Source organism: Scyliorhinus torazame, chromosome 2 (assembly GCF_047496885.1).
Source record: "Scyliorhinus torazame isolate Kashiwa2021f chromosome 2, sScyTor2.1, whole genome shotgun sequence".
NCBI classification, from domain to species: domain Eukaryota; kingdom Metazoa; phylum Chordata; class Chondrichthyes; order Carcharhiniformes; family Scyliorhinidae; genus Scyliorhinus; species Scyliorhinus torazame.
In genome coordinates this window covers 336,454,188-336,480,802 of record NC_092708.1, presented here as the reverse complement: position 1 = coordinate 336,480,802, position 26,615 = coordinate 336,454,188, and the positions used below count along the sequence as shown (strand labels likewise).

General features: G+C 43.9%; 1 protein-coding gene and 1 pseudogene across 2 annotated transcripts in view; one reads left to right on the top strand and one right to left on the bottom strand.

Annotated features, from left to right (window-relative positions):
• Positions 1–26,615, top strand: part of trmt61a (tRNA methyltransferase 61A) — an 86,895-nt gene that overhangs the window by 21,018 nt on the left and 39,262 nt on the right. For both annotated transcript variants that reach the window (XM_072490222.1, XM_072490231.1), the window contains exons 2-3: positions 6,828–7,190; positions 23,912–24,178. In XM_072490222.1, the coding sequence (XP_072346323.1) occupies positions 6,860–7,190; positions 23,912–24,178 (598 nt within the window). In that variant the 5' untranslated portion in view covers positions 6,828–6,859. The remainder of the gene's footprint in view (positions 1–6,827; positions 7,191–23,911; positions 24,179–26,615) is intronic.
• LOC140408084 (U2 spliceosomal RNA) lies at positions 6,382–6,586 on the bottom strand (annotated as a pseudogene).

Sequence of the window (26,615 nt, the reverse complement as noted above, 5' to 3'; positions counted from 1 at the left end):
TAGGATTTCCCCATCTACTAAGCTGAGGCCGCCTATTCTTTATTCAACAATTCCAGCTTTGAACTGTTTTCATGATATGAACCATTGATTTTCTAGACCCAGGAAGACCTGTCACTTGATCAGTTCAAACATATCCAATGCCTTCAAATGTCTCAATCCCTTCTCCATCCAAAACACAATCAGTTGTTTCTTTGCCAGTTTGTACTGTGGCCTTATCCAGTGCTTTTCAAACCTTTCTGTGTGCATCAAATATTGACAACTCCATCCAGCATGAACATCCCTTTCTTAATTTCTGAAAGATAATGTATAGGAAGATAGTGCTAACACAGAAGAAAAGCATATACAACGGCAGAAATAATGTGCCAGTAGGTTAACAGACACTGAACGAGAAAATGACAGAGAACAAACACAAAGTTCTCGTGGCACTGCACTCCAGTATGTTGGCATGTGGTGTGCAGATGGACAGATAGTTCTCTAGTTTTTAAAACCTAACATTTCTTTGTAACTTGCTCTGAAATTGTAAATATCACTTGGGTAATGATTTAATTTATACAACACTGTACTTGAACCATTTACTATAGTGAACAATTTCCTCAATCACCTTGTCGATGCCCTTCATTATTGGGAAGATGTCATTATTATTGGGATAACTAATTCACTTCAAAGTTCTTTTTGATGTTTCCCGCTACACGCAGAAGGGTGAAAGTATCTTTACTATGAGATGACCAGACTACATACAGTTCTCTAAATGATGTGCAACTAACATCTCAAAAAGTGGTACCTTCTCAAATCTATTCAGTCTCTGCTGAAGTGAATTAGTACCTCACTTGCCTATTTTAAGCACAGCTAAGCACGTCTGATTTACACTATGAAGGATAAATAGTTTTCCCAAACTATTCATAACTAATAGATTGAAAGAAAGTATCATTACACTCCAGCCCCTATATATCATGCTCCATTTGACTTTGGCACCTTGCCCCTATTTTAATTATTTTCCATAAGAACAGGAGCAGGCCACTTAGCCCTTCGAGCCCTGTTCCTCTACATTGAGACCATGGCTGATCTGCATCTGAATTTCTCTTCTCGGCTTTGTCCCGTATTCAATAATGCCTTTGGCTAACAAATATTTATCAACCTTTGTTTTAAAGTTACCAATTCTATTGACCTTGGATCAATTCCCATTTGTGGAAAAGAGTTCCAAACTTTTATCACCCTTTGCATGAAGCAGTGTGTCCTAATTTCACTCCTGAAAGGTATGCCTGTATGAAGAGCCCTAGTCCTAAACTCTTCAGAAATAGTCTCTCCCAACTCTGATTGACCTTCTCAATTCCAGGGATTACAACCCTAGTTTATTTAAACTCTCTTCATAGTTTAATTCTTGGATTAAACCTACTCTACGCTCCCTCCAAGACAAATATATCCTTCCAAAAGTGTAGTGTCCAGATCTGCTTAACAGTACTCCAGGGTGATTATGGAATTACTTTACAATTATTCACATTGAATATTCACATTGTATCTAATACCAGTTTTTAAAATTCTAAATTCTTCAGAATCTATTCGTATTCCCTCTTCTGCAATCAAGGGTTTTGTTTGATTCAATCAATTGTAATTAAAATAGGAAAGGTCCAAATACTGGGACATCCTTTCAATTTCTATCCAGCCTGGAAATTTTGCACCAAAGGCAATTAATTTCCTGATTTAAAGCACTAATACATTCAGAACTTTTTGTTTACTTTAGATATTAAGCATTGATGTAGAACTTTGTTGAAAGCATTCAGAAAAATGGAAGTTTCCAATTGTTTTGTTGCCAATTGTCCTGTCTGGGGTGGCGTTGGCTAAATGCTGGTTCCTTTAGTACTGGCACCATTTTGTATTAAACTCGTGTATGAGCTTGCTATCTGGAATTAGGAGCTATTCAGCCGTGTGCACCTAAGAGAGTGGTGGAATTAGGTGTATGGATCAAATTCCAATTAATTTAACATTGAATGATTTTCTTTCTGGAGTGTGTTTCTTTCTGGAGTGTGTTTAATTACTTTCTATTTTTAAGTACCTGTTCCAAATTTGGCAAACTTAGAAAAATATTAAAGCATCAATACCAGTCCCATTCTCCTTTTAAGGCTCATTTGTGTAAGTTGCCTGGAGCAGGTAATTTATCTATTTTCAGAGCACATAAATATGTAATTACATGCTTATTTGTTTAGATTTTCCATTGCTGTTCCTGAGATTCTGACACTGTAAACTGTCCTCCTTTCTAAATAAAGATAGGTATGGATTAGACTATTTGCTAACTACCTTACTTCGTCCCGGAATACCAGATTACCAATATCATGGTTATGTGGATCGATGCTTTCTTGAACTATAGAAGCTCCAATGTAGAGATCATCCATCAAGAATCAACTGTGAAGGACGTCCAGTGGCGGCCATGAGCTGAGCGGTCGCACGAAAGGTGGCTCTCGTTTAAGAACATCTCTAAGGCCTTTTAACCCCAACAAATAGGCACCAAAAGTACCAATCTCCCAGACTAACACCTCATCGGCTGCACCGCCAAGCAGGATGGGAAAGGCCCAGCTGAAAAGCCAGGGGAGGGAAACGTCAGTCTCGGACCAGGGAACCACACGTGAAGGCACAGAACCAGTGAGGGTCGACCTCAAAGAACTCTCAGCACAGACTCAGGCGGATGGACAACTCGATGTGCTTCATCACCTCCGCCCTCCAGAGACATAGGGAGAAGCTGAGAAAAGACCTTCTGGCAGCCATTGAGGTGACATTGGAGGCTGCGGCAGCCCCCATGAGGGAGCCAATGGACAATATGGAGCGGAGGCTAGAGGCCCAGGTAAAGATGACATGGGACCCCGGAGGCCGCCACGGACCAAGGGGACTGAATCGTGCCACTCTAGGCCGAGGTAGCGACCCTGGTCAGGACCCAGAAGGGGTTGAAGGATAAAGTTGACGACCAAGCGAACCAATCGCGTTGGCAAAACCTGAGAATCATGGGGCTGCCAGAGGGAACGGAGGGGAGAAATCCCACAGAATACATAGCAGCGATGTTTGGGATGTTGGCCAGTGAGGAGGGCTTTGTCAAGCCCCCGGAGTAGACAACAGTCACAGATCGCTTCAGCAGGTACCATGGGCTGGGGGATAATTGTGAGGTTGCACAGGTTGCAGGACGAAGAGCGGATCCTGAGGTGGGCGAAGAGTGCGAGAGGGTGCAAGTGGAAAGGACATTCCATCCGCTTGTACCAGGACATTGGTGCCGGGCAGAATAAAATGGTGCCAAATCCGCGCTTTACAAAAGTGTGTGGGGTTTGGCAATCTGTACTCTGCTAAGCTATGGGTCATGAACCAGGGGAAAGAACACTACTTTGGTGCCCTGGAGTAGGCCAACACATTTGTCCAGAAAAATGGACTGGGCAACGATAGAAGGCAATGGCCAGAACGCTGGCTGCAGGAATTAGAGGGGCAGGGGTGACCACAGGCAGAGGTGGGGCGGAAGGGGGCAGAGGCGGGGAAGGGGGCAGAGAGGTAGACGGAGATTAAATAGGTGGGGGGAGGGGCACGTGAACTGCTGCTGCCGGGTAGTATCATAGACGTGAAGAGATCCAGAGTACCTCGTCCAAGAGTCTTGAGGGTGGATCCAGAGTACCTCGCCCAAGAGTCTTGAGGGTGCACTTAGCCTTCCTACAGGAGACACACTTTATAAAAAAAAATAATAAAAATAATAAAAATTTTTTTTAGAGTATCCAATTCATTTTTTCCAATTAAGGACCAATCCACCTAACATGTACATCTTTGGGTTGTGGGGGCGAAACCCACGCAAACACTGGGAGAATGTGGAAACTCCACACGGATAGTGACCCACGGCCAGGGTCAAACTGGGACCTCGGCGCCATGAGGCAGCAATGCTAATGTGCTGCCCTACAGGAGACACACTTAAGAGAGAGGGACCGATTGCAGGTAAGGAGGGGCTGGGAGGGACAAAAATTTCATTCATGTTTCGACACCAGATCATACTAATCAACAGCAGTTTCATTCACGGTAATGAGCACAGTGACAGACCGGGTGTGGTGGAATACATTATAGTCAGCGGGACCTGTGAAAGACCTTGGTAAATATATAGCCAACAGGGTAGCACGGTGGCGCAGTGGGTTAGCCCTGCTGCCTCACGGCGCCAAGGTTCCAGGTTCGATCCCGGCTCTGGGTCACTGTCTGTGTGGAGTTTGCACATTCTCCCCAGGTCTGCGTGGGTTTTGCCCCCACAACCCAAAGATGTGCAGAGTAGGTGGATTGGCCATGCTAAATTGCCCCTTAACTGGAAACAATTAATTGGGTACTCTAAATTTAACAAAAAAATATATATAGCCAACAATGAATAGATCCAACCCCAGGACAGGAACTGTGTGTCAGGTATAGCACGAGAATTAAACTCCTTTATGGAAGGGGCGGGGGGGGGGGGGGGGGGGGGGGGGGGAGGGAGGATGTGTAGGGTGTAGACCCGTGGAGGCTCAATCACCTGAGAGAAAAATATTCTCCTTCTCCCACGTGCACAAGGCCTCTTCACTGTAGACTTTTTTGTTGTAGGGAAAAGGGCGCTTCCAGGATTAACAAAGGCAGAATTCTCTGTGATTCTAATCTCCGACCCCACACCACATTCCATGGACATGGAGAAGGGCCGGTCCCAATGCCCCCCATGGAGGCTGGATGCAGCTCCCCTCGCCGAGAAGGAATTCTGTACAAAGATATCCCAAGTCATCGAGTATGGAACCTGCAATCAGTACGAGGAGGTCTCGCCCTCCACATTCTGGGAGGCACTGTAAGGTGGTGATCCGGGGCAAAATCCTAGCTTACAGGCAGTCCACCAGCTCAGTCAGGCAAGTGGGGCCGTCTACGAATATGGAGTCCAGTCCAGCTGGCACACATAAAAAAGCAAGCAGCTGCAAAAGAGCGCAGGTTAGGAACAGAAATGATACGATGGTGGGAGACCCAAATTTAACGAGACAGTTGAACACTTTTACCAAGGGCTATACACCTCCGAACTCGGGTGATGAAACAGTTCCTTGATAGACTGGCTGTACTGGTGGTGGGGGAGGACTGGAAGCACCGCTAGAGCTGGGCGAAATCGTAGAATGCATTAATTCCATGCAGTCGTAGAAAGCGCCGGGACTGGATGGACGGTAGACTTTTACCAAAGATTTGCAGCAGCGCTGGCCCTGCACTTGAGATATGTTAACTGACTCGCTGTCAGGGGCCCCTGCCACCCATGCTGGCCCAGGACTCTATCTCATTGATCCCAAAAGGACAAAGACCCAACAGAGTGTGGATCATACCGACCCATCTCTCTCTTAAACACTTGGAGCTGGACGAACTATCATTTAAAGTGACCCAAACCAAGGGGATGCAAGTGGCCTACACCTGGACAAGGCTCCAAAAATGGAAGCCCTCCAGGCTGGTGGAGAAGTTGAAGGACCTGCAAAGATGGGACTCGCACCTTCTTCGCTAGCGGTAAGGGTTCATACGATAGTCAAAATGAAAGTTCTTCCTAGGTTCCTCTTAATATTCAAATCACTCCCGATGTTCTTCTCCAAATCCTTCTGCACAAGTTAATCATGGCCTTCGTCTAGAGGGGTAAGAGTCCCTAGGATACGCAAGACCAGCTTACAGCGAGGGTGACACATTGGAGGCCTGGCCCTCCCGAACCTCCTATTCTACCACTGGGCGGCAAATATGGAGATGGTGTGGAAGTGGCTGAGGCAATTGGAGGTTCTCATTCAGTTGGGTCCAACCGTTTCTATGAGTCGTCCGTAGATATCGCCACGTTCGCCATCCCCTAACCAGTCAAGCCCTACCATTGTGTCCAGAAATATGTGCCTGGGTCTCTGGGGGAACGTTTTTGTCTCCTTGCGGAGAACGTTGGACAGCGGTAGGTACCCAAATTCATTCCCTTTTGGGAGTTGGAGCCTCTCTGAGAGTTCCCCCAGGCTCACCAGTCTATCATCCACGTACATGTGGGGGTCGAGATTCTCTCTGTCTGTCTCTCTCTCTGTCTCTCCTCATTCCCCCCTCCCTCCCCAGCAAAACAAATGTAATTATAAACTATGTAAAGAGTTGTTAATTGGTATGTAAAGTTGTGTATAATTCTTATTATTAAAAGTTAAAAATCCCAATAAGAACATTTTTGAGGGGGAAAAAATGTATGATCCACTAATGTAAGGAAATGTACTGGGACGACTGCCTTGGGCGTCATGACAACTTGTGAGACTTGTGTTGGTGGTGTTATTGTTTTGGTTATTATTGTTATAATACTGCAAAGTTTTGATATTGAGTGCAAAAATTCCAAGAAAAATATTTTTCCAAAAAGGCATCAACTGTGAGACATTCCTTTTTTAAAATTACTTTTTCAGCGTTACAAAGCCAGGGCTCAGAGTGAGGACAGGGACAAACCCTAATCCAGCTCCTTGCCTGCTCCAAAAACCAATTCAAATTCAAATTGAATCCAATTCATGGTCCCCACAAGAGAAACCGACCAAATCTGAGCCAAAAGGCAGAGCAAATCCTACACTTGATCTTAGCCAAAAGGCCGAGAAGCGATAACTGTGAGACATTCCTAGAGCAAATGACTTATTCTCGCCCCGAGTAATGCTTTTGCAAATTAAGCAATCGGAAAAATGAACTTGTTGTTGCAAAGGATGCCTACTCTTCTGGATCCACATTAAGGTTTTAGCTGTCAATTTTTATCTGTCGTACTATAGTGGAGTAATAAGAACAAACATTGAACTTATTGATGTATGTGTCACTCTGATATTCTTGCCTACTCTGTTTGTTTTTCCTAGGTTGTAACGATCATTGCATTCCATTCTCCGAAATGAGTTTTGTGGAGTATAGAGATGTTATTCAGAATGGTGACACCGCCATTGTCTTCTTGGGCCACGATTCAATGTTTGCGATCAAAGTTCAGCAAGGTGGTGCAACGCAGACAAAGTATGGGGCGATTAAGCACTCAATCGATCTAATTGGCAAAAAGTATGGGTCAAAGGTTACATGCAGCAAAGGAGGTTGGGTGTATATACTGCACCCAACTCCAGAACTCTGGACAGTGACTCTTCCTCATCGGACCCAAATCCTCTATTCCACTGATATCTCTATGATCATTATGATGCTGGAGTTGAAGCCAGGATCGATTGTCTGTGAGTCAGGTAGGTGATTTGAAGAGCACAGAATCTGAGCATGAATGTTTTTATTTGTACCGGGCATATTTGCACCAGGGCTGCACGGTAGCATAGTGGTTAGCAGTGTTGGTTCACAGCGCGAGGGTCCCAGGTTCGATTCCCGGTTTGGGTCACTGACTGTGCGGAGTCTGCACATTCTCCCCGTGTCTGCGTGGGTTTCCTCTGGATGCTCTGGTTTCCTCCCACAAATCCCAAAAGACCTGCTTGTTAGGTGAATTGGACATTCTGAATTCTCCCTCAGTGTACCCGAACAGGCATCGGAGTGTGGCGACTAGGGGCTTTTCACAGTAACTTCATTGCAGTGTTAATGTAAGCCTACTTGTGGCAATAATAAAGATTATTATTATTATTATTCTAGCATAGCTAAATTTGCAGCAAGGAAGAAATATTCAAATTCTTCAGTGCATGGCCAATTTTCTCTGGATGATGAGATGCCTCAATTTAATTGTTCAGCTGCTGTATTTAATTTTCAAGCATGACCATTTCCTTAATTGGACATTAATCTGTTTTTCTAGTCTTCTCGATGCATGATGGTAGAAAGTGAGTAATACTGTAATTCTTGTTATTCAGGAATATGAAGAACCTTGTGGAAATAACTTGTTATTCATCTTGTACAGTGCATATACGAGCTTTGGGAATATAATTGTATATTATTATACTTTGAACTCTGTACCTTCTACATGGTTAGGTAGATATTTAAAATGTCACTGCTTAGTCAAAGTAGGTTGAGTTGCTTCCTCCAACCAATACTATTTATATCCACATATAGATATACATGTTTTGCTGTTGCTGAAGCTGCTGTATTGCAAAGGGGGATGGGGTATAAAATTAGAGAAGTCTTTCTACGACTGTATAGGGGAGTAATCTAAAGAACTGTGTACAGTTTTGTTCTCAATTGAGAAAGGATATATCTGCATTGTAAACAGTACAAAAAAGGTTCACAAGGCTGATTCCAGAGATCAATGGATTGTTATGAGGGATAGTTACATTAAAAACATACATAGAAAATAGAAGCAGGAGGTGGCCGACTGCCCCTTCGAGCATGCTCCACTATTCATTATGATCATGGCTGATCATTGAATTCAATACTCTGGTCCTGCCCCCCCCCCCCCCATATCACTTGATCCCTTTAGCCCCAGAATTTATATCTAATTCCTTCTTGAAATCACACACTGTTTTGGCGTCAACTATTTCTTATGGTAGTGAATTCCACAGATTCACCACTCTCCGGATAAAGACATTTTTCCTCCCTCAGTTCTAAAAAGTTTACCCCTTGTCCTCAAACTATGACACCTAGTTCTGGACTCCCCCACCATTGGGAACATTCTTTCTGAATCTACACTGTCTTAGTTGTTACCCTGTTAGAATTTTATAAGTTTCTATGAGATCCCCTCTCACTCCTCTAAACTCCAATGAACATAATCCTAACCAATTTAGTCTCTCCTCATATGACAATCCTACCATCCCAGGAATCAGACTGGTAAGCCTTCGTTGGACTCCTTCCATAGCAAGAACATCCTTCCTCAAAGGACACCAAAACTGCACACAATACTCCAGTTGTGGCCTCACCAACGCCCTATACAAGTGCATTAAAACATCCATATTGCTAAACTCAAACCCTCTTGCTATGAAGGCCAACGTACCATTTGCCTTCTTTACTGCCTGCTGTACCTGCATGCTTACTTTCAGCTTCAATGCACAAGGACACCAAGGTTGAGTATCCACCTCTCTCAATTTACACCCCCTTTCAAATAATCTACCTTCCTATTTTTGCTACGGTAACCTCCCATTTATCCACATTATACTGCATCTGCCCACTCAGCCTGTCCAAATGACACCAAAATATCTCTGCATCCTCCTCACATGTCACCCTCCCACCCAACTTTGTATCATTTGCAAATTTGGAGATAATACATTTAGTTCCCTTGTTCAAATCATTAATCTGTAATGTGAACAGTTGGGGTCCTAGTGCAGATCTCTGTGGTACCCCACTAGTCACTGCCTGCTAATCGGAAAAAGAGACATTTATTCCAACTCTGCTTCCTGTCTGCTAGCCAGCTTTCTAGCCATTTCAAGACACTGCAATTCCATGCACTTTAATTTTATATAGAATTTGCTGTGTGAGACTTTCGAAAGCCTTCTGAAAGTCTAAATAAACCACATCCACTGGTTCTCCCTGGTCATCTCTACTCGTTGCATCTTCAAAGAATTCCAATAGATTTGTGAAGCATTTAAAAAAAAAAAAAAAAAATTAAAAAATTTAGTGCCCAATTCATTTATAAAATTAAGGGGCAATTTAGCATGGCCAATCCTTTAACCTATACATCTTTGGGTTGTGGGGGTGAAACCCACGCAAATACAGGGAGAATGTGCTAACTCCACATGGACAGTGACCCAGGGCTGGGATCGAACCTGGGACCTCCGCGTCGTGAGGCAGCAGTGCTAACCACTGCACCATCATGCTGCCCCAGATTTGTCGAGCATAATTTCCCTGTCATAATCCATGCTGACTTTGTCTGATTGTACCACTACTTTCCAAATGTTGTGCTATGCAATCCTTGATAATGAACTCTGACAACTTCCCTACTACCGATGTTAAGCTCACTGGTCTATAGTTCCCTGTTTTCTCTCTCGCCCTTTTTGAGTAGCGGGCTGATATTAGCTACCCTCCAATCTGTAGGAACCATTCTAGCGTCCAAGGAATTTTGGAAAATAACCACCAATGGATCTACTATTTCTAGGACCACTTCCTTAAGTTTTCTTTTTTAAATAAAGAGTACCCAATTAGTTTTTTTTTTGCAATTAGGGGGCAATTTAGTGTGGCCAATCCACCTAACCTGCATATCTTTGGATTGTGGGGGTGAAACACACACAGACATGGGGAGAATATGCAAACTGCACACAGACAGTAACCCGGGGCCGGGATTGAACCCGGGTCCTCAGCGCCGTAGGCAACAGTGCTAACCACTGCGCCACCAGCCACCCCCTAAAGCTCCATCAAAACCTCCCTGCCATGAAGCCAGTTTTGGATCCAGTTTGCCAAATTGCTCTGGATCCCTTGAGCTCTTACCTTCTTGACCAGTTTCCCATGCGAGACCTTGTCAAAAGGCTAACTGAAGTCCATGTAGACTATATCAACTGCATACCCTCATCTACCTGCCAGAGTTGAATTAGAAAGAAAGGAATCCAAAATGAGATTTGAACCATTTCTTCCAGATACCTGATACCATAGACTAGATTCTCTGCACCCCAACACAGAAATCGCATCCGGGGCGGAGAAACCATTTTCCCACAAGGAATCGGGACCGGCGCCGGTTCCCCAATTCTGCGGGTCCTGAAAAGTAGTGTACTCTGGGAGTACGCCGCGCCGTCTGGGACCTACCTGGGGCCATTGCCAGATGCTGCTCCACCATTCTCCGCCCCCGACCGGCCGAAGTCCTGACGGCGCGGAACGCGGAACTAATGTGCTCCAGCCGGTTGGGATACTCGCATGGCGGCTGCGGACTCAGTCTGCGGACGTCCTAGTCAGGGGCGGGCCAATCGGAGGGTGGGGGGGGGAGCCTTATAGGCTGCCAGTAAATGCTTGCCGGGTGTTGAGGGTTGGGTGCGCAGCCGATCGAGGGGTTTCTTCTTGGGGTCCAGCTCCGCGGTCTGAGTCCGCCATGGAGCACGGCACGGCCGCTGGAGGCCGCCGCCGTGCGCATGCGCTGCCTTCGACCCGGAGGTGTGGGGGCCCATATCTGCAGTATTAGCTGCGAGATCTACTCCGGGTCCCTGCTAGCCCCCCCGCAGGGCTAGGAATTAGTGGTCCTTTCAAACCAGTTGTTCTGACTTGAAACTCCACCGTTTTGACTCCGGCATGGGGACGTAGTCCCAATAATGGAGAATCCAGCCCCATGTCCGGGAAAGGCATAAAAATAAGCATCAAGTTGCCTTGAGAATCAGGTATTTGTTGCAGTGTTCAGAATTTTCTGTAGGGGTAGACTAGTTCTTTAAAAAAAAAATGTAACATGAAACTGAGCACGGCAGAAGTGAGTCCATGTGACTTATACTCTGACGAACAAGATGGTGCAATGGAATTACATTTGCAGAACAACTGTATTCACCCAATTGAAAATTGATGAACATGCTGGACACAGCCATATCTATTCAACTTATTCATTTTTTGATGCAATCATATTTGCATAACTTCCTGTTTTTCTTTTATAAACTCAAGAAACCGTTTTTAAAGATCAACGCTGCATTTGTTCAATAATGCAAAACCTATTTTTATATGCATGTCAGCCTCTTGGTATGTTAACCAAATTAAAATACTAGCTCCCATTTAAACGCTATTATTTGTTAGAGTGACCAGTAATGCCTTTTTGCAAAACAGGTCAAAGTAAATCCACGGTCATTGCTCTGGTGCCAAATGTTCAGCTGTGTTAAATTTTTTTAGCTACCTTTGTGATGGTTACTTTGTTACTCTGGGTGTATATTGAGATAAAGCTTTGTGTGCTTTTCAGTCAACATATCAAGATTACAAAATAAAATAGCTGAGATTTCATGGCATTGAAGGAATGTTAATTAATGATATTGGGTCTTGCTGGTATTAAAATTGCAAGACTTTTATTATTTGCATATGAATTAATGAACTAAAAGCTTCTGCCGTGGTATTAATATTCTGTGAAAAGTTACCCTAAAACAAGGCAAAAATATTACTGGTTTGAATCATAAAATTGAAGCCAAGGATGGTTACAGCACAGAATGAGGCCATTCAGCCCATCATGCCTGTGCTGACTCCCTGAGACGTGTTCCCGAAGCTTTTCATATTGCACATCAGGACAAATGCATGAATTCCAAATTTTAAACAACAATTTATACCACAGGAGAAAAGGGTGCCGATTAGTTGGCAGGTGCCAGATGCCGCTCCGCCATTCTCCGCCCCCGACTGGCAAGTTGACTCTGGCTGAGGCCTCGCCATGAAGAAAACAACGGAGAGCTACAAGCTCCCCAAGCTCCCTGGTTAAAAAAAGGTGCCGTTTGTTTGCCGAGAACAGTCCCTGTGTATGAATGTTTGTTTATTATCTCGCGCAAATGTAAATGCGTCATATTACGGGCTCAACTGATTAGCTTCACTAACAACCTTTCCCTCTAACTGTATGTCACTGCTGCCACCTCTGCTTGGTCTGTCCTGCTAGTGGCAATGGTGATGGAGGAGTCTGGGAAATTGGCTGTAAGGCATAGTTCGGTAGATATGACTATGTCAGGCTGTTACTAGAGTAGTCTGTAGGACAGCTCTCTGAATTTATGGCACAGCTTAGTGAGGAGGATTTTGCATGGTTGAGTGGGCATGGTGTGTCTCTGTTGTGTCCATGTCGATATCGACGCTGGGTCTGGTTTTATTCTTTTTTGATTTTTCAGTAGCGGTTTGATATAACTAAGCAGCTTACTATTTCAGAGATGTTGAGAATGAACCACATTGCTGTGGATCTGGAGTCACGTGTAGGCCAGACCAGTGAAGGATGGGCTATTTTCTTCCTCTAAGGATATGAATGAACCAGTTGGGTTTTATGACATTTCCAGCATTTTCTTGATCACCATTTCCGAGACTAGATTTTTATTCCAGATTTAGTTATTCATTGAATTTTAGATTCCCTCGGGTGTTGGAATTTGAATTTGCCTCTGGAGCATTAATCCAGTCCTCCTGGATTTCTACTCCAGGAAAATTACCACTATTGCTATTATTGAACCGGCCTACACCATTTGGGTTTTATCTCCGAAAAAGTCGAATTCGTGCTCTTTCCAAGGGCCGGTGCAGACCCGATGGGCCGAATGGCCTCCTTCTGCATTGTAAATTCTATGATAAACATTCATGCTTTGCAGTGTTTATCATAGAATATCATAGAATTTACAATACAGAAGGAGGCCATTCGGCCCATCGAGTCTGCACCAGCCCTTGGAAAGAGCATGCTACTTAAACCCATACCCCCACCCTATCCCTGTAACCCACCCAACCCAACCTTTTTGGACACTAAGGGCAATTTAGCATGGCCAATCCACCTAACTTGCATATTTTTGGACTGTGGGAGGAAACCAGAGCACCGGGAGGAAACCCACGCAGACACTGGGAGAAAGTACAAACTCTGCACAGACAGTGACCCAAGCCGGGAATCGAACCTGGGACCCTGGAGCTGTGAAGCAACTATGCTAACCACTGTGCTACCGTGCCCCCTAAGATGTAAGCTTTTGATGTCTTGCATCCAAAACTAACATTCTGATTACTCTCACATCCTCTGAAAAATGGTTTCTCTTGAGTGTTTCCATGAATACGTGGGAGAGCAGGCGAGAGTTGAAGCACGCAAGCAACTGTCCTACTATACTATAAATGATCAGTTTTGCTCTTGACCTTTTTTTTGCCTTCTAAAAAAAACTCCCAAGCTGTTACTTGGAACTGAAAGCTACAACTTGTCAGGTCTCTTCAGCTGGAACTGATGGCTCTGGGATTGTCCCCAAACATCAGATTAAATCTTTTCACGAGTTTGAGATTATTTTAAAATCTGTATTTCAAACCTATAAAATGCGTATGTACAGATAGTTGTTAATCATTTTCTTGTAAATGTTTCACCTATTCAAATACGTTACCAACATTATTTATAGGACTAAGTACTCTGCTTATTAAAGATCATGCATTTTCCAAACACATGCTGAAAATCCCATTTGGTTTACACTTTTCTTTTTTCTTTTGTTTTGGTTCTAGGGAAAGCAATAAAATTTTTGTTTAAGAAGTATGTTTGTCACATATTTACTCAAGTACATTTGCGTCACTTCAGTAAAGGGATCTGTTCAGGGCCGCATATGTTTAGGATATCATTTCAAACATTTATTTCCCCGAGTATTGTGTCATTTTATCCGCCACTGGAGACTCTTGTATTTCTCAATCTGAAGTAAGAGTAACTTGCCTATAATTGTTTGCTTTACCCCTGCCTCGTTTTCAAGTGACAGGCTCAATTTGCCACTCTCTAGTCCTCTTCCACAATTTTCCACAGAATTTTGAAACTCTAGTCAGCCTCCATAATTTTTTTACCCTTCCCCCGGGTGACTTCCTTTAGCATCATTTCTTTTTAAATAGTGTTGCCTAACTGTTCTGGAAATTGTGTAATCCCAACATGCACCTCTCTGTGAAAACTGTGACTAACTTTAGAATCATAGAATGGATGCGGCACAGAAGCAGACCATTCAGCCTGTTGTGTCCATGCTGGCTCCCTGCAAGGGCAGCTCATCTATTCCTATTCAAATTCCCCTGGCCTTATAGTATGTCGTATGTTTTTCTCTTGCCTCTGTCATCTCTATCTTGCCTATTGTCTTATACATGTGCATAAGAAAGCTTATTGCCCCTTGTTTTGGCTGATTTTCTTTAATTTCTCTAATCTCGCATTTTGTATCTTTATTTCTCCTGGCATTTGTTCTATTATTTTCCCTCTATGGGTGAACTGATTCTTTTGTTAGGTTTCAACTTCATCACAAACTTTACATTCAATTTTTATCCTACTTGTAGATACTTCATTTGCACATTTTTCTGTCCGTTAAATCAATTCCATTGTTGGCCAGTGGTTTTACTTCATGGTCCCTTGCTTGCTTATTTCCCCCACTCCACCCTGGTGACCTTGCCTTCAACTCTTCTTTCCTATTTTTATTCTGACACTGAACCTAATTATCCTGTGGTCACTGCTTAGGAATGGTGATGAAAGTGTCATGCTGATTTTATTTCTGATGCAGCATAACTGAAAAGCCCTCTAGTCTCGAAATTAAATGCATTGTGGATTACTCTTCTCTGTTGTCGTGGCTTATTCAAGTCCCAGGCTTGCTTACTGTTATACCCACTTGGGTTTGGTTTCTGTTCTGTAGAGCTCGATGCTTAATTTCTGTTCACCCTCGGGCACTGAGCCCATGCTATTCATTAGAACATCACTGGGATTATTTGTTTTGTATTCTACTGAACATTTCCCTACAGACAAAGTCCCACCACCTCCAATCAACAACTGTACTTGAAGTATGTCATTAGCGAAACTATTATTCAAGTTAATAATTTTCATATCTTTCCGTGGCCCCTGCAATTTAATGGTGATTTAGTAAATAGAATAATGTAGTACATTGATTCCCTTGCAACAAGCCAATCGATATTGATCAAAGCCTCCCTCTCCTCGCTGAGCCAACACTGGACTCCATCTGTGTGACAGACTCATCTAACTTTCTTCATCTGTGGTAATTGCATAGGAGGATGATGTACAGCTTACACCGTGAACAATCCATCTTCAAGAAAAATATATAAGATTCAGCATTTAATAGCAAAAACTGGTTTTACTGATTTATTAGTGTTATTAGTGTCTGGTTTATATTCTCAAAATGATCTCAGGATGTGGGTATTGCATCCTGTATTGCCCTGAAGGTGATAGGCTGCCAGCTTGAAATGTAGTCCAAACAACTTTTAAAAAAAATATATATATTTTTATTGAACATTTTTGAATATATAAATACAAAAACACAAAACAAATAAACAACCCCAAAAACAAACAACCCCCCCCCCTAGCTTTTGATGGTGACCAGTTCCTTGAAATACATGACAAATGGCTGCCATCTTGTGTAAAACCACCCAATCGAACCTTTCAACATGTATTTAATTTTCTCAAGGTACAGAAACTCCATGAGATACCCCAGCCACGCCGAGGCACTGGGTGGAGAAGCTGACCTTCACTCCAACAAAACCCGCCTGAGAGCAATCAGCAAGGCAAAGGCTAAGGCATCTACCCCGCACGCGCCTGCAGCTCGGGCAGATCTGACACCCCAAACATGGCTTCTAGGGGACCAGGCTCCCATGAGGATCGGCAACATGGTTCTGACGAAGGAAGTTCACTAGCTATCTTAGGACATGCCCAGAACATCTGTACATGATTTGCTGGGCCCCTCCCCCCACCGCTCGCAGCTGTCCTCTACCTCCTTGAAACACTTGACTCATCCTAGCCCTTGTTAAATGTGCCTGATTTGCCACATTTCATTGAATGAGCCTGAGCCTTGCACATGATGAGGTGGCATTCACCCTCCGCGGGGCTTCACACCACAACACCAACCCCTCCCCCTACCACCAAGTTCTTCCTTCCACTTGTCCATAATCCCCATCAACGTCGCTATGTCCTCAGCCAAAATCTCCCATAAATTCCAGAAGTACTCCCCTCTTCCAACATTGTCACAACAGTACCCTCTCTACCAACATTGGCAGCAATACTGGGAAGGTTGGAAAAATCCTCTTGGCAAAATTCCAAACCTGCAAGTATCTTAACCCCACAACTGCACTAACCCGTACTTCTCCACTAACTCCACCAGACTCGTGAACCCCCCCCCCGCCAGCCAGGAATGAATCACCCATTGCTGCCACCCGCTTATCCTACCAGCCTCAAAACCTGGCATCCAATCTAGCTGGTACAGACATGTGATTGTCTCTAATCGGAGTCATCTTCGCCCCCTCGCACCGCCTTAAAATGCTGCATTAGTTGCCTCCATATTTTTAATGTGGCCACCACCACCTGGTTCCCTGAGAAAATTCATGGAGCAAACGGCAGCAGAGCCGTCACTAATGCCCGCAGCCCTTGTCCCTTTACACAACCTAACCTCCATCCTCACCCAGACTGCCTCCCGTTGCCCGCACCAACTCCGTGTTTGCCGCCCAGTAGTAGTACATCAGATTCAACAGCGTCAAACCCCCAGACTGATGAGCCCTCTGTAGACTGTTTTCCAAATCTTCGCCAGCGTACCCGCCCATATAAACGATGAGATCAAACTTTCCGCCCTCACAAAAGTGCCTTTGGTGGAAACATCGGAAGGCACTGGAATAAAAACAAAACCGTGGTAAAGTACTAATCTTCACCGATTGCATTCGCCCAGCAAGCGCCAAAAGGAGAGGAGACTGTGCCACCTTTGTAAATCTGCCTTAACCGTATTTACTAAATTTGTAAAATTTAACTTCTGGAGCCATGCCCAATCCCGAGCCACCTGCACCCCTAAGTAGCTAAAATGAGAGCTTGTCAGGTGAAATGGCAGTACCCCTGCACCCTCCAAGTTACCCCTGCCCCAATGAAGTAACCGGAAATAGTTTTTTTTTTTCAAATTCAATTTGTACCCGGAGGAATGCCTAAACCACCTTAACAGCCCCATTATGTCCCCAAGCATGGGCACCAGATACGTAATATACAACAGAAGGTCATCGGCATGAAGTGACACCCTATGCTTCTCTTTTTTCCCCCCCCCCCTTCCATTATACCCATCCACTTCTCAAAACGATGGCCAATGGCTCAGTCGCCAACGCAAATAGTAGGGGGATATGAAACACTTTTGCCTTGTTCCCCATTGCAACCGAAAATAACCCGAGCTAACGTTATTTATCCGAACACTGACCCTTGGTTCCTTGTACAACAGTTTGACCCATTTTGATCAGCATGTGTATGCAAAAGCTTCCTACTGGCCAAAAGCTCTGGAGTAGGATCCTCCAAATACTTGCCATCCACTTCCAATATCTCATTCACCAAATGCCCATGTTTCTCCCTTGCCTCCCTATCCACCTGTGCCTTGTATGCAATTGCGTCCCCCCTCACCACCTCCCATACCACCAAGGTTAAAACCTCCCCATTCTTGTTAAACCCTACATACTCATCCACCACATCCGCACACAAAAACTCAGATCCGCTAGCAGCCCCACATCCAAACTGCACACCAGCTGTTGCGCCGGCCTCATCTCTAAAGCTGCATCCACCAAGTGCGGAGCATGGTTGGAAATTACAATTACTGAATACTCCACCTTCCTCACCCCTGGCAACAACAAAAAATCGATCTGAGAGTAGACCTTGTGCACCGGTGAGAAAAAGAAGATATCCCCCCCCCCCCCCCCCCCCCCCCCCCCCGGGTCTGTCACCACCTTCTCCATCTGGAAACTAGTCCAAACAACTTGTGTTAACATTGCAGGCCTGTGACCTTTCATCACAGACAGATCTGAAATATTAGCTTGGTTTCTTGCTCCCAAGTTGGGTGGCTTGAGTTAGGATATTTTGTGGCTTGGTTCGCCCACCTGAGAGAAATAGTGCCACAAATGGTGGGATATTAATTCTAGGAGGGGATAGATGTGAGCTGGAGTCGGACCCACTATCATAGAATTATCATAGAATTTACAGTGCAGAAGGAGGCCATTTGGCTCATCGAGTCTGCACCGGCTCTTGGAAAGAGCACCCGACTCAAGCCCATACCCCATCCCCATAACCCAGTAACCCCACCCCAACGGCAATTTTGGACACTAAGGGCAATTTTTTAGCATAGCCAATCCACCTAACCCGCACATCTTTGGACTGTGGGAGGAAACCGGAGCACCCGGAGGAAACCCACGAACACACGGGGAGAACGTGCAGACTCCGCACAGACGGCGACCCAAGCCGGGAATCGAACCTGGGACCCTGGAGCTGTGAAGCAATTGTGCTAACCACTATGCTACCGTGCTCCCCATCATTTGGTCGCAGCTCAGAAATGCAACGCAGGTTGTCGAGTGCCACGGTGGGCTGTTTAAAAGGCCTGCCTTGGGTCTCTGGAACCTTGTCCCAGTTGTTCTTTTAAACATCAGACCCTCTACCTCTCAGATCCCTCATTACCCCCCACCGACTCCATGCGATACATACTGCCTATGTCCCCAATACCCTCAATGACCTCATACCAACCTGCCCAGTATCCACCATAGGCAGACCTGGGAAGTCATGCTGAAATGAAATAAAGTTCTAAATATCTATTACAGACTTCACTACACAAAGAAATACTCCCTCATTCATAAAAGCCCATTCAATGCATTTAAATCCCCTCAACTACTTTATCTCTTATAAAACATTTGTATTTGTAATCCCACATCAAAGAAAGCTAATCCCTTAATAACTTTGGGATGCCAATCAAACTGAATAATAATAATATAACCACTTATTGTCACAAGTAGGCTTCAATGAAGTTACTGTGAAAAGCCCCTAGTCGCCACATTCCGGTGCCTGTTCGGGGAGGCCGGTACGGGAATTGAACCCGCACTGCTGACCTTGTTCTGCATTACAAGCCAGCTGTTTAGCCCACTGTGCTAAACCAGCCCCTTTAGCACCACCGCCAACCCCACTGTGATGGTGATAAGTTATGGATAGTCAGACATTAGGGTTATGTCAACAAACAGCTCTTGAAACTTCTAGACCAGATACTTTTCAACTCTCGCTGACAGTATTTTCTGGCTATTTAATTAACGTGCTAGCTGCCAGTTTACAGATCTTACTTGCCCTTTAGGTGAAAGTGAGGGTGGGGCTTCAGAATCTGAGTCCTGCCCACTATTTTGGAACATCAGCGAATCCTCCAAGACTCTACAAAAATCTAGGGGTCTACACCGTTAAGTCTGGCATTATAGAATGATGCTTGTACTTTTATAGTTTGTTGGACTCATTTACTTTCATTACATCACTTAAAATAGTTTAAAACTGATTATTTCCTACTTGGCTAATGAGTCATTTATTAGCTGGAAGGACTGCTAGCTAACTTCAGTTGCTGGAGTGTGATCCGCAATTCACTTCTGGTTTTATTGTATGAAAATGCAAATGCATATTTCATGGTGCTCTTCAGAAAAGCAAAAATGCAAAATGCTTTCCTTCCTTTCCCAGAGAAGTGGCTCAGTGCGGCAGTGTGTTAGACTAGTTCATTATTGTGTCATTCAAACCATAGTTGTTTACTCCGATAAAGTAAAAGTCGCCATAGTTTCAGCTGACCAGAGGCTGCTTTCTTCTTTGAGAAGAGCTGACCGGTGGTGATTTAACTTGAGGATCACCACACCTCAGGCGAGGGGCAGGTTGAGAAGGTGGGGCCTTAATAATAATCATCTTTTATTCGTGTCACAAGTAGGTTTGTATTAACACTGCAATGACATTACTTTGAAAATCCCCTAGTCGTCACACTCCAGCGCCTGTTCGGGTATACAGAGGGAGAATTCAGAATAACCAATTCACCTAACAAGCACGTCTTTCGGGATTTGTGGGAGGAAACCGGAGCACCCGGCGGAGACCCACGCAGACACTGGGAGAATGTGCACACTCCGCACATATGACCCAAACCGGGAGTCAAACCTGGGACCCTGGAGCTGTGAAGCAACAGTGCTAATCACTGTGCTACCGTGCCTTCATGAATAACCTCAAACCGGTTCAGGAATTGAACCCGCACTGTTGGCGCCGCTCTGCATCATGAACCAGCTATCCAGCCAACTGAGCTAAACTGGCCCCCATTGTGTCTTTGAAACCATAGTTGTTTACTCCAATAATAGACAATTCCCCCACATGTCTAAACTTGCCCTTTGCTCGAGGAATCCATAACTAATAATGCTCTCTCAACAGAACACTGCAATAATACGCACCATAAATAATAATTAATCCATTTTTCCCTTAACTACGGGATGATAGTTCAGCCAAATAAATGTTCATTACATGCTGAGTTTGGAATCTCAAACCAGATGATGAACGTGAGACGCTAAGTGGAAGGGAAAGCATTTTCATGGAACAACAACATTGGAAGAAACAGCATCAATGGCTCTTGTGAGCAGTTGACTCGAGTAGTTCTGTTGCAGCTTGATTTTATGAACAAAATAGATTGAGGCAAAAAATTGGGGGCGCACGTTGCACAGTGGTTAGCACTGCTGCCTACGGCGCTGAGGACCCGGGTTTGATCCCGTTTCCGGGTCACTGTCTGTGGAGTTTGCACATTCTCCCTGTGTCTGCGTGGGTCTCACCCACATAACGCAAAGATGCGCAGGGTAGGTGGATTGGCCACACTAAATTGCCCCTTAATTGGAAAAAAATAATTGGGTACTCTTTTTTTTTTAAAAAAAAAAAAAAAAAAAAAAATTTTTTTTAATTTTATAACATTTAGAAAACATTAGTACAAAGTTTAATTCGAGAAAAGTGTTTGAAAATTCTAATTGTACTGGTAAGTGGATTTTATTTTAAATTCAAAATTGCACTGCAGGTATTGAAATATATCACTTGTCACAGTTCTTGGTAAATTTCACCACAAATTGTTCTGTCCAGGCACAGCGATGCAATGAAGCATTTGTCTGTCTTTCCGCCAAGTGGCTGTCCATTCCAGTCCAAAATTTAAAGATTTAACCGCAAGGCCAATAAAATGGCCACGTGCTACTTTTAACTGAATATCTATCTGCAGGATGGGTTTTGTTTCATGACATTTGGTAGCAGGATTAGGGAGGGAAAGGCTTGTACTTAAGGTTGGCCGATTATGTAAACTTGTGTAAGCAGGCGTGATGTCAGAGGATTTTTTTTAGCTTGATCACGTGATCCTGCTGGAGATGTGCTCAAGTGGTGCTCACAGATGGTGTTTTCAATAGCAGCTGACTTGGCAAATGAATATAAACAAGGAGATGCCCCTTGTGTATTGGGATGAGCTTTTGAGTTGATTTTGAAATATGTTTTATAATGTATTATCATAAACTGGATTTTTGTGAGATTGTTTAGTACTTTTTAAACATTTTGAGTTTGCATGAACTACTTGATGCTTTCACCTGGTCATGTTTTATTTTCATATGTCCCTCATTAATCCTATTTTATGTCATGGTCTCTGAGCGATGTTCCAGAGAGCTGGAGAGGTTTGAAAATGGAATTCCAGAGCTAGCGCTTGGACTACTGAAGGCACAGCTACCATTGGTGGGGCAATTAAAATGGACGATGTTCAAGAGGCTGGTATTAGATTTAGCACATGTAGCCAGGAGGATTGTGAGGCTGGAACAGATTAATTGTTACAGCACAGAAGGAGGCCGTTCAGCCCATCGTGACTATGCCAGCTCTCCATAGGAGCATTGTACTTGGTGCTTTCTCCCCATTGCCCTTCAGATTCTTCGTTTTCAGATAACAATCCAATTTCCCCTGGAATTCATCGATTCACCCTGCCCCCTCCACTCACTCAGACGGTGCATCCCATATCTTAAGCAAAATATTTCAGATTGAGGCCTATGCTGGTGTAGCCCGCCGAGTACAGGTGTAAGGGGGGGACACGACTTAGTGAGTAAGGATATAGGCAGTGGCTGAGTAATGATTGTGAATTTGAACAGTTTTACTGTCACTATGACTAAAATTTGGGTCAAACCATCTAACTGGATCATTCATGAATGTGCAGGGAGAAAACATGGACTCGGTTACAATTTATACTTATCTAAAATGCCAGCACTTTTCATTATTGCATTGTTGTGCATTTTACTGAAACAGTGTAAATTTTGTACAAACCAAATAAAAACACACAAGTACTTCAGACCCACTGGAGTTCTAAGCATTTTAAGCTAGATTGTTTATGAATAATTATTCAAATGCAGTATCAAAGTATGCATCTGGATTTGTGACTGTGTAATGTTCAGTTTAACTTCAAGAATAGTTGCACAGTTCCTATGGTACATTTCCAATTTCCTTATGAATGGATTAGTTTTTCTGAAACTTCAAACATCTGCGACAGTCCTGAACTTCATTCATGCACTGATTTCCATTTCAATGGTAGGCTGTGAATCAACATTGTATTCTTGGCAGTAGGGAGAACAAAGAGTCTTAACTTGAGGTTCACAGGACGCAACAAGTGAGCATTAAATGGGATTTCGGAGAGCCATAACAATACTGGGAAAATGTGTATTCTGCACCTGCTGGTACTCCTTCATGATTAGTGTCCAGGCTTTAACAGGCTGAGCAGAGCCCCCCTGCCTGCCATGTTCGTTTTGCATTTAGTTTTAAATGGGATTTTCTGGGGAGGTAGGCCTCCTGGCTTCTCATATGCACCAAACTCTACAGTTTCTCCAATGCCGACTGCCGCAAAGGCCCATTTTTATCAAGTTTCAGCACATCGTGTTGCTAAAGGGCCTTCCTCGCCAAAAGAATAAGATAATTTAAAATTTGGGGGTTGATTTTCTTCAGTTTTGAAAGACCAAGCATTGTAATAGAATTGGTGGCTGGGCAAATGTAGGTGTGGGGAGGAGAAGGCGGCAAACACAAACTCCAACCTTGAGAGGAAGTTAATGAACTGCACCCTGCTTTTAAAACAAAAAGTAGGGCACTTATCCATCGTCTGACTGAGGCAATGGAGAGACATCTTAAATTAGGAATTCATTTATACATAGCTAAAACAGCGAGAGGCCTGTCCAAATATCGAGAGAATTAAATAAATTGTGGGACTGGGAATCTGAAGGATTATAAGCTCAGGAATAAAATCATTTCTCCACCCCCCCACACACCCACAAATATACACAGCAGTAGATACTGAGACACTAATGGGTACACCCCTCCTTACCAGCAAACTTTACTGTAAAGAAACTAGGTCAAGTGCAAAGTTACTGAAGTCAATGCTCAGATCAGAGTGTTCAGAAAAAAGACAAGATTCTTAAAGCTGATTAGCTGCATTTACTATCTTCCCCCGTTTACCTGAGAAAGTGCTGGTTCAACTGTGCCTAGCTGAGTATGTTTGAACCAAGCAACAAACCTCCCATCAACTGTCCTTTTTGTGTGCTATAATTTCTCCTCTTGCTGCTAGGTGTCTGTTACTCCAATAAGTATTGTTGTTACGTGACATTCTTTTCTTTTAGATTAAAAATGAAACCATCCTTTTTGTTCATATTGCAGGTACAGGAAGTGGTTCTCTTTCTCATGCTATCATTCGGACGATTGCACCAACAGGACAGCTATACACTGTGGAGTTTCATAAACAACGAGCGGAGAAAGCTGAAGAGGAGTTCTGTGATCATAAAATAGATCATTTGGTCACAGTGAAAAACCAAGATGTTTGTAAGGAAGGTTTTGGAGTTGTTAATGTCGCCGATGCTGTATTTCTGGACATCCCATCACCTTGGGAGGCTGTAAAATACTCAAAATCTGCCCTGAAAATGGAAGGTAAGGGAACATTGAATCAAGAATAAAATGATTATCATGTAAAATTACTGCTTAACCACTAATAACACAATAATGCTAACTTTAAAACATACTGGCAGTTTGCTTTGTTATTTAATCCTATTGAATTACTTTCCTTCATTTCCCCTATTTTTGTTACCCCCCCCTCCACTTTACATGCACTATGCTTTTCAAATAAATGTCTTAATCACACTACAAGACAGCTAGGTATTTAATATTAACCTTATGCCATTGCATCAATCAATTTTCATGCAACTGTGATTCCTTAAATATTGACAAATTGATTAAGAAAAATATTTTTTTCTATAAACAAGTAGAAAAATGTGATTTAAATCGTTACGTGTGAGTCAAGTGAGTGAACCGTTGTGAGCTTGTCTGATGACTTTACTGTCCTTTTGGAATACTGCTCTGAATACCCCCTAGATAGGCGATTCCTTCGCATTAGCTGAACATAAAAATGTTGTATCTTAACAGAGTGTTCAACATTTACTTGCCTGTTAGAATTGGTCTTCTCTTGTCATAATGTTGTGTTAATGCCAAACATCATTTGAATTCACCTATTCCCTTGATCTCCAATCCCAAATAAGATCATCAGCATAAGTTGCCTCTTTCTCATTGTAAACATTCCTGGTGCCTTTGTTAGTCTTTCCTTAGATTTCAGATACATAAATCCATTGACCAACTTGAAAAATACTTTTAATAGCAAAACCAGGTCTCCATGAGATTTGTAACCTCATGGCCTGACATATCCCTCATTCCTCCATCATTATCAAGCCAGAAGCTTAACCCTGATTCAATGGACAGTTTAGAAAGGCATGCCTGGAGCAATGAAGAAATGTGTCACACAAGGAACAAACAGACCGTGCACATGCAACATTCCCTTTTAAGATGTGTGTATCAAGAGACCATGCAGTGCAACAAACCAACCGTATCCTGCAAATGGACGTTAGAGGGAACATTGGCCAGGAGCCATGTCAGCCATAACTTAGAATGAGGAGTAACTTTGTGGAACGACTGTACAGTAATATCTATATATCAAACACCATTAACTGCAGGCTATAGAGAAAGCTCAGCAGTCCCACAACCAGCAAATCCAAGCAAAGATTTTTAACATCAGAGTAGTTGCACATTTGTTGTAAACAGAAGTTCAGACAGAAGCAAAATGCTATGATGCTGGAAATCTGAAATGAAAACAGAAAATGTTGGCAACACACAAGTCAAGCAGCATCTGTGGAGAGAGAAACCGAGTTAACGGGTGAGATTCAGTGGAGAAATTTTCAAGTCCGTTTTTGAGTATGTTTGGCAGGGTGTTTCTTGGCGGCTGCAGTACTGTGAATCACCCCGCTATTCAACGACATTTAGCTGGGGGGTTTTTGGGCCTCAGGGAGTTTCTCCCTACTGAGGCCACACTCTGAGATTTCCTGCTAACGAGCGGATCAGGATGCCATTTTGAACAGAAGCCCTGATCTTTTCGTCGCCCCCTCCCTCACTTTCAGGCCCCCTGCTTTCAGAACCCCTCACCCCCCCCCCCCAACATTCTCTAGCCCCCCCCCCCGGATCCATGGCTGTGCCAACATGGCACCTGGTCACCCTGGCAGTGTCAGGGTGCCAGGCTGGTAAAAGGTGATTGGATGCCCGGGAGAGTGCCTGGGTGCCACCTTGCCCTGTAACAAATACTCGGGTCTCTAATGCCCCGCAAGACCCCCGAGGTGCTGTTACGCTTGGTCCACATTTGTGTAGATCAGTAATAAATGGCGCCCTGGCAAGGTCTCCCAGGCGAGGCTGTTGGCGTCCGGATGCTGAGTGAGTATGGTGTCCGGGTATTTAAATAAGGGCGAGATGCAGATCGCGCCGAGTTGAGTGACTCATGATTGGGCCAGGTGTGGAGCCTGAATTGGGCTCTCCCGGGATTCACCCAGTGCTCCCGGCTCCACGCCAGGCGCAACGCAATCGCTGAATCGCGCCGAACATTTTGGGTTCGGGTGAAAGGTCACCGACCAGAAACATCGGCCAGGTCTCTTTCCCTCCCGCTCCCTGCGCGAGGGGTTTTCCAAATGGTGGATGCAGCAAGCCAATGGCTGCTGGCGGTATCTTTCGGTCCCACCAAAGTATGCAGGCTTTTTCATGGCTTGATGACCCTGCTGCCAGAGAACCCTCTGGGGCGGGGTGGCTTTTGGAAGGGCTGTAAAATCCTGCCCATTGTTTCTGTTCTCTCTACCCGTATGTTGCCAAACCTGTTGAGCACTTCTTGTTTTTATTATGTATGAGGAGGGAATTTTGTGAGTGTGGGAATTCAATGCAGGAGAGGAGGTGCTGCTCTCTTACTCCAGTACTTGTAATGGTCTGTGTAAACCTGAGACAGTAGTATTTAAAAATCTTTGTTTAGTGTTTTAGTGCTTAGTGCAAGTTAATCTGTGGT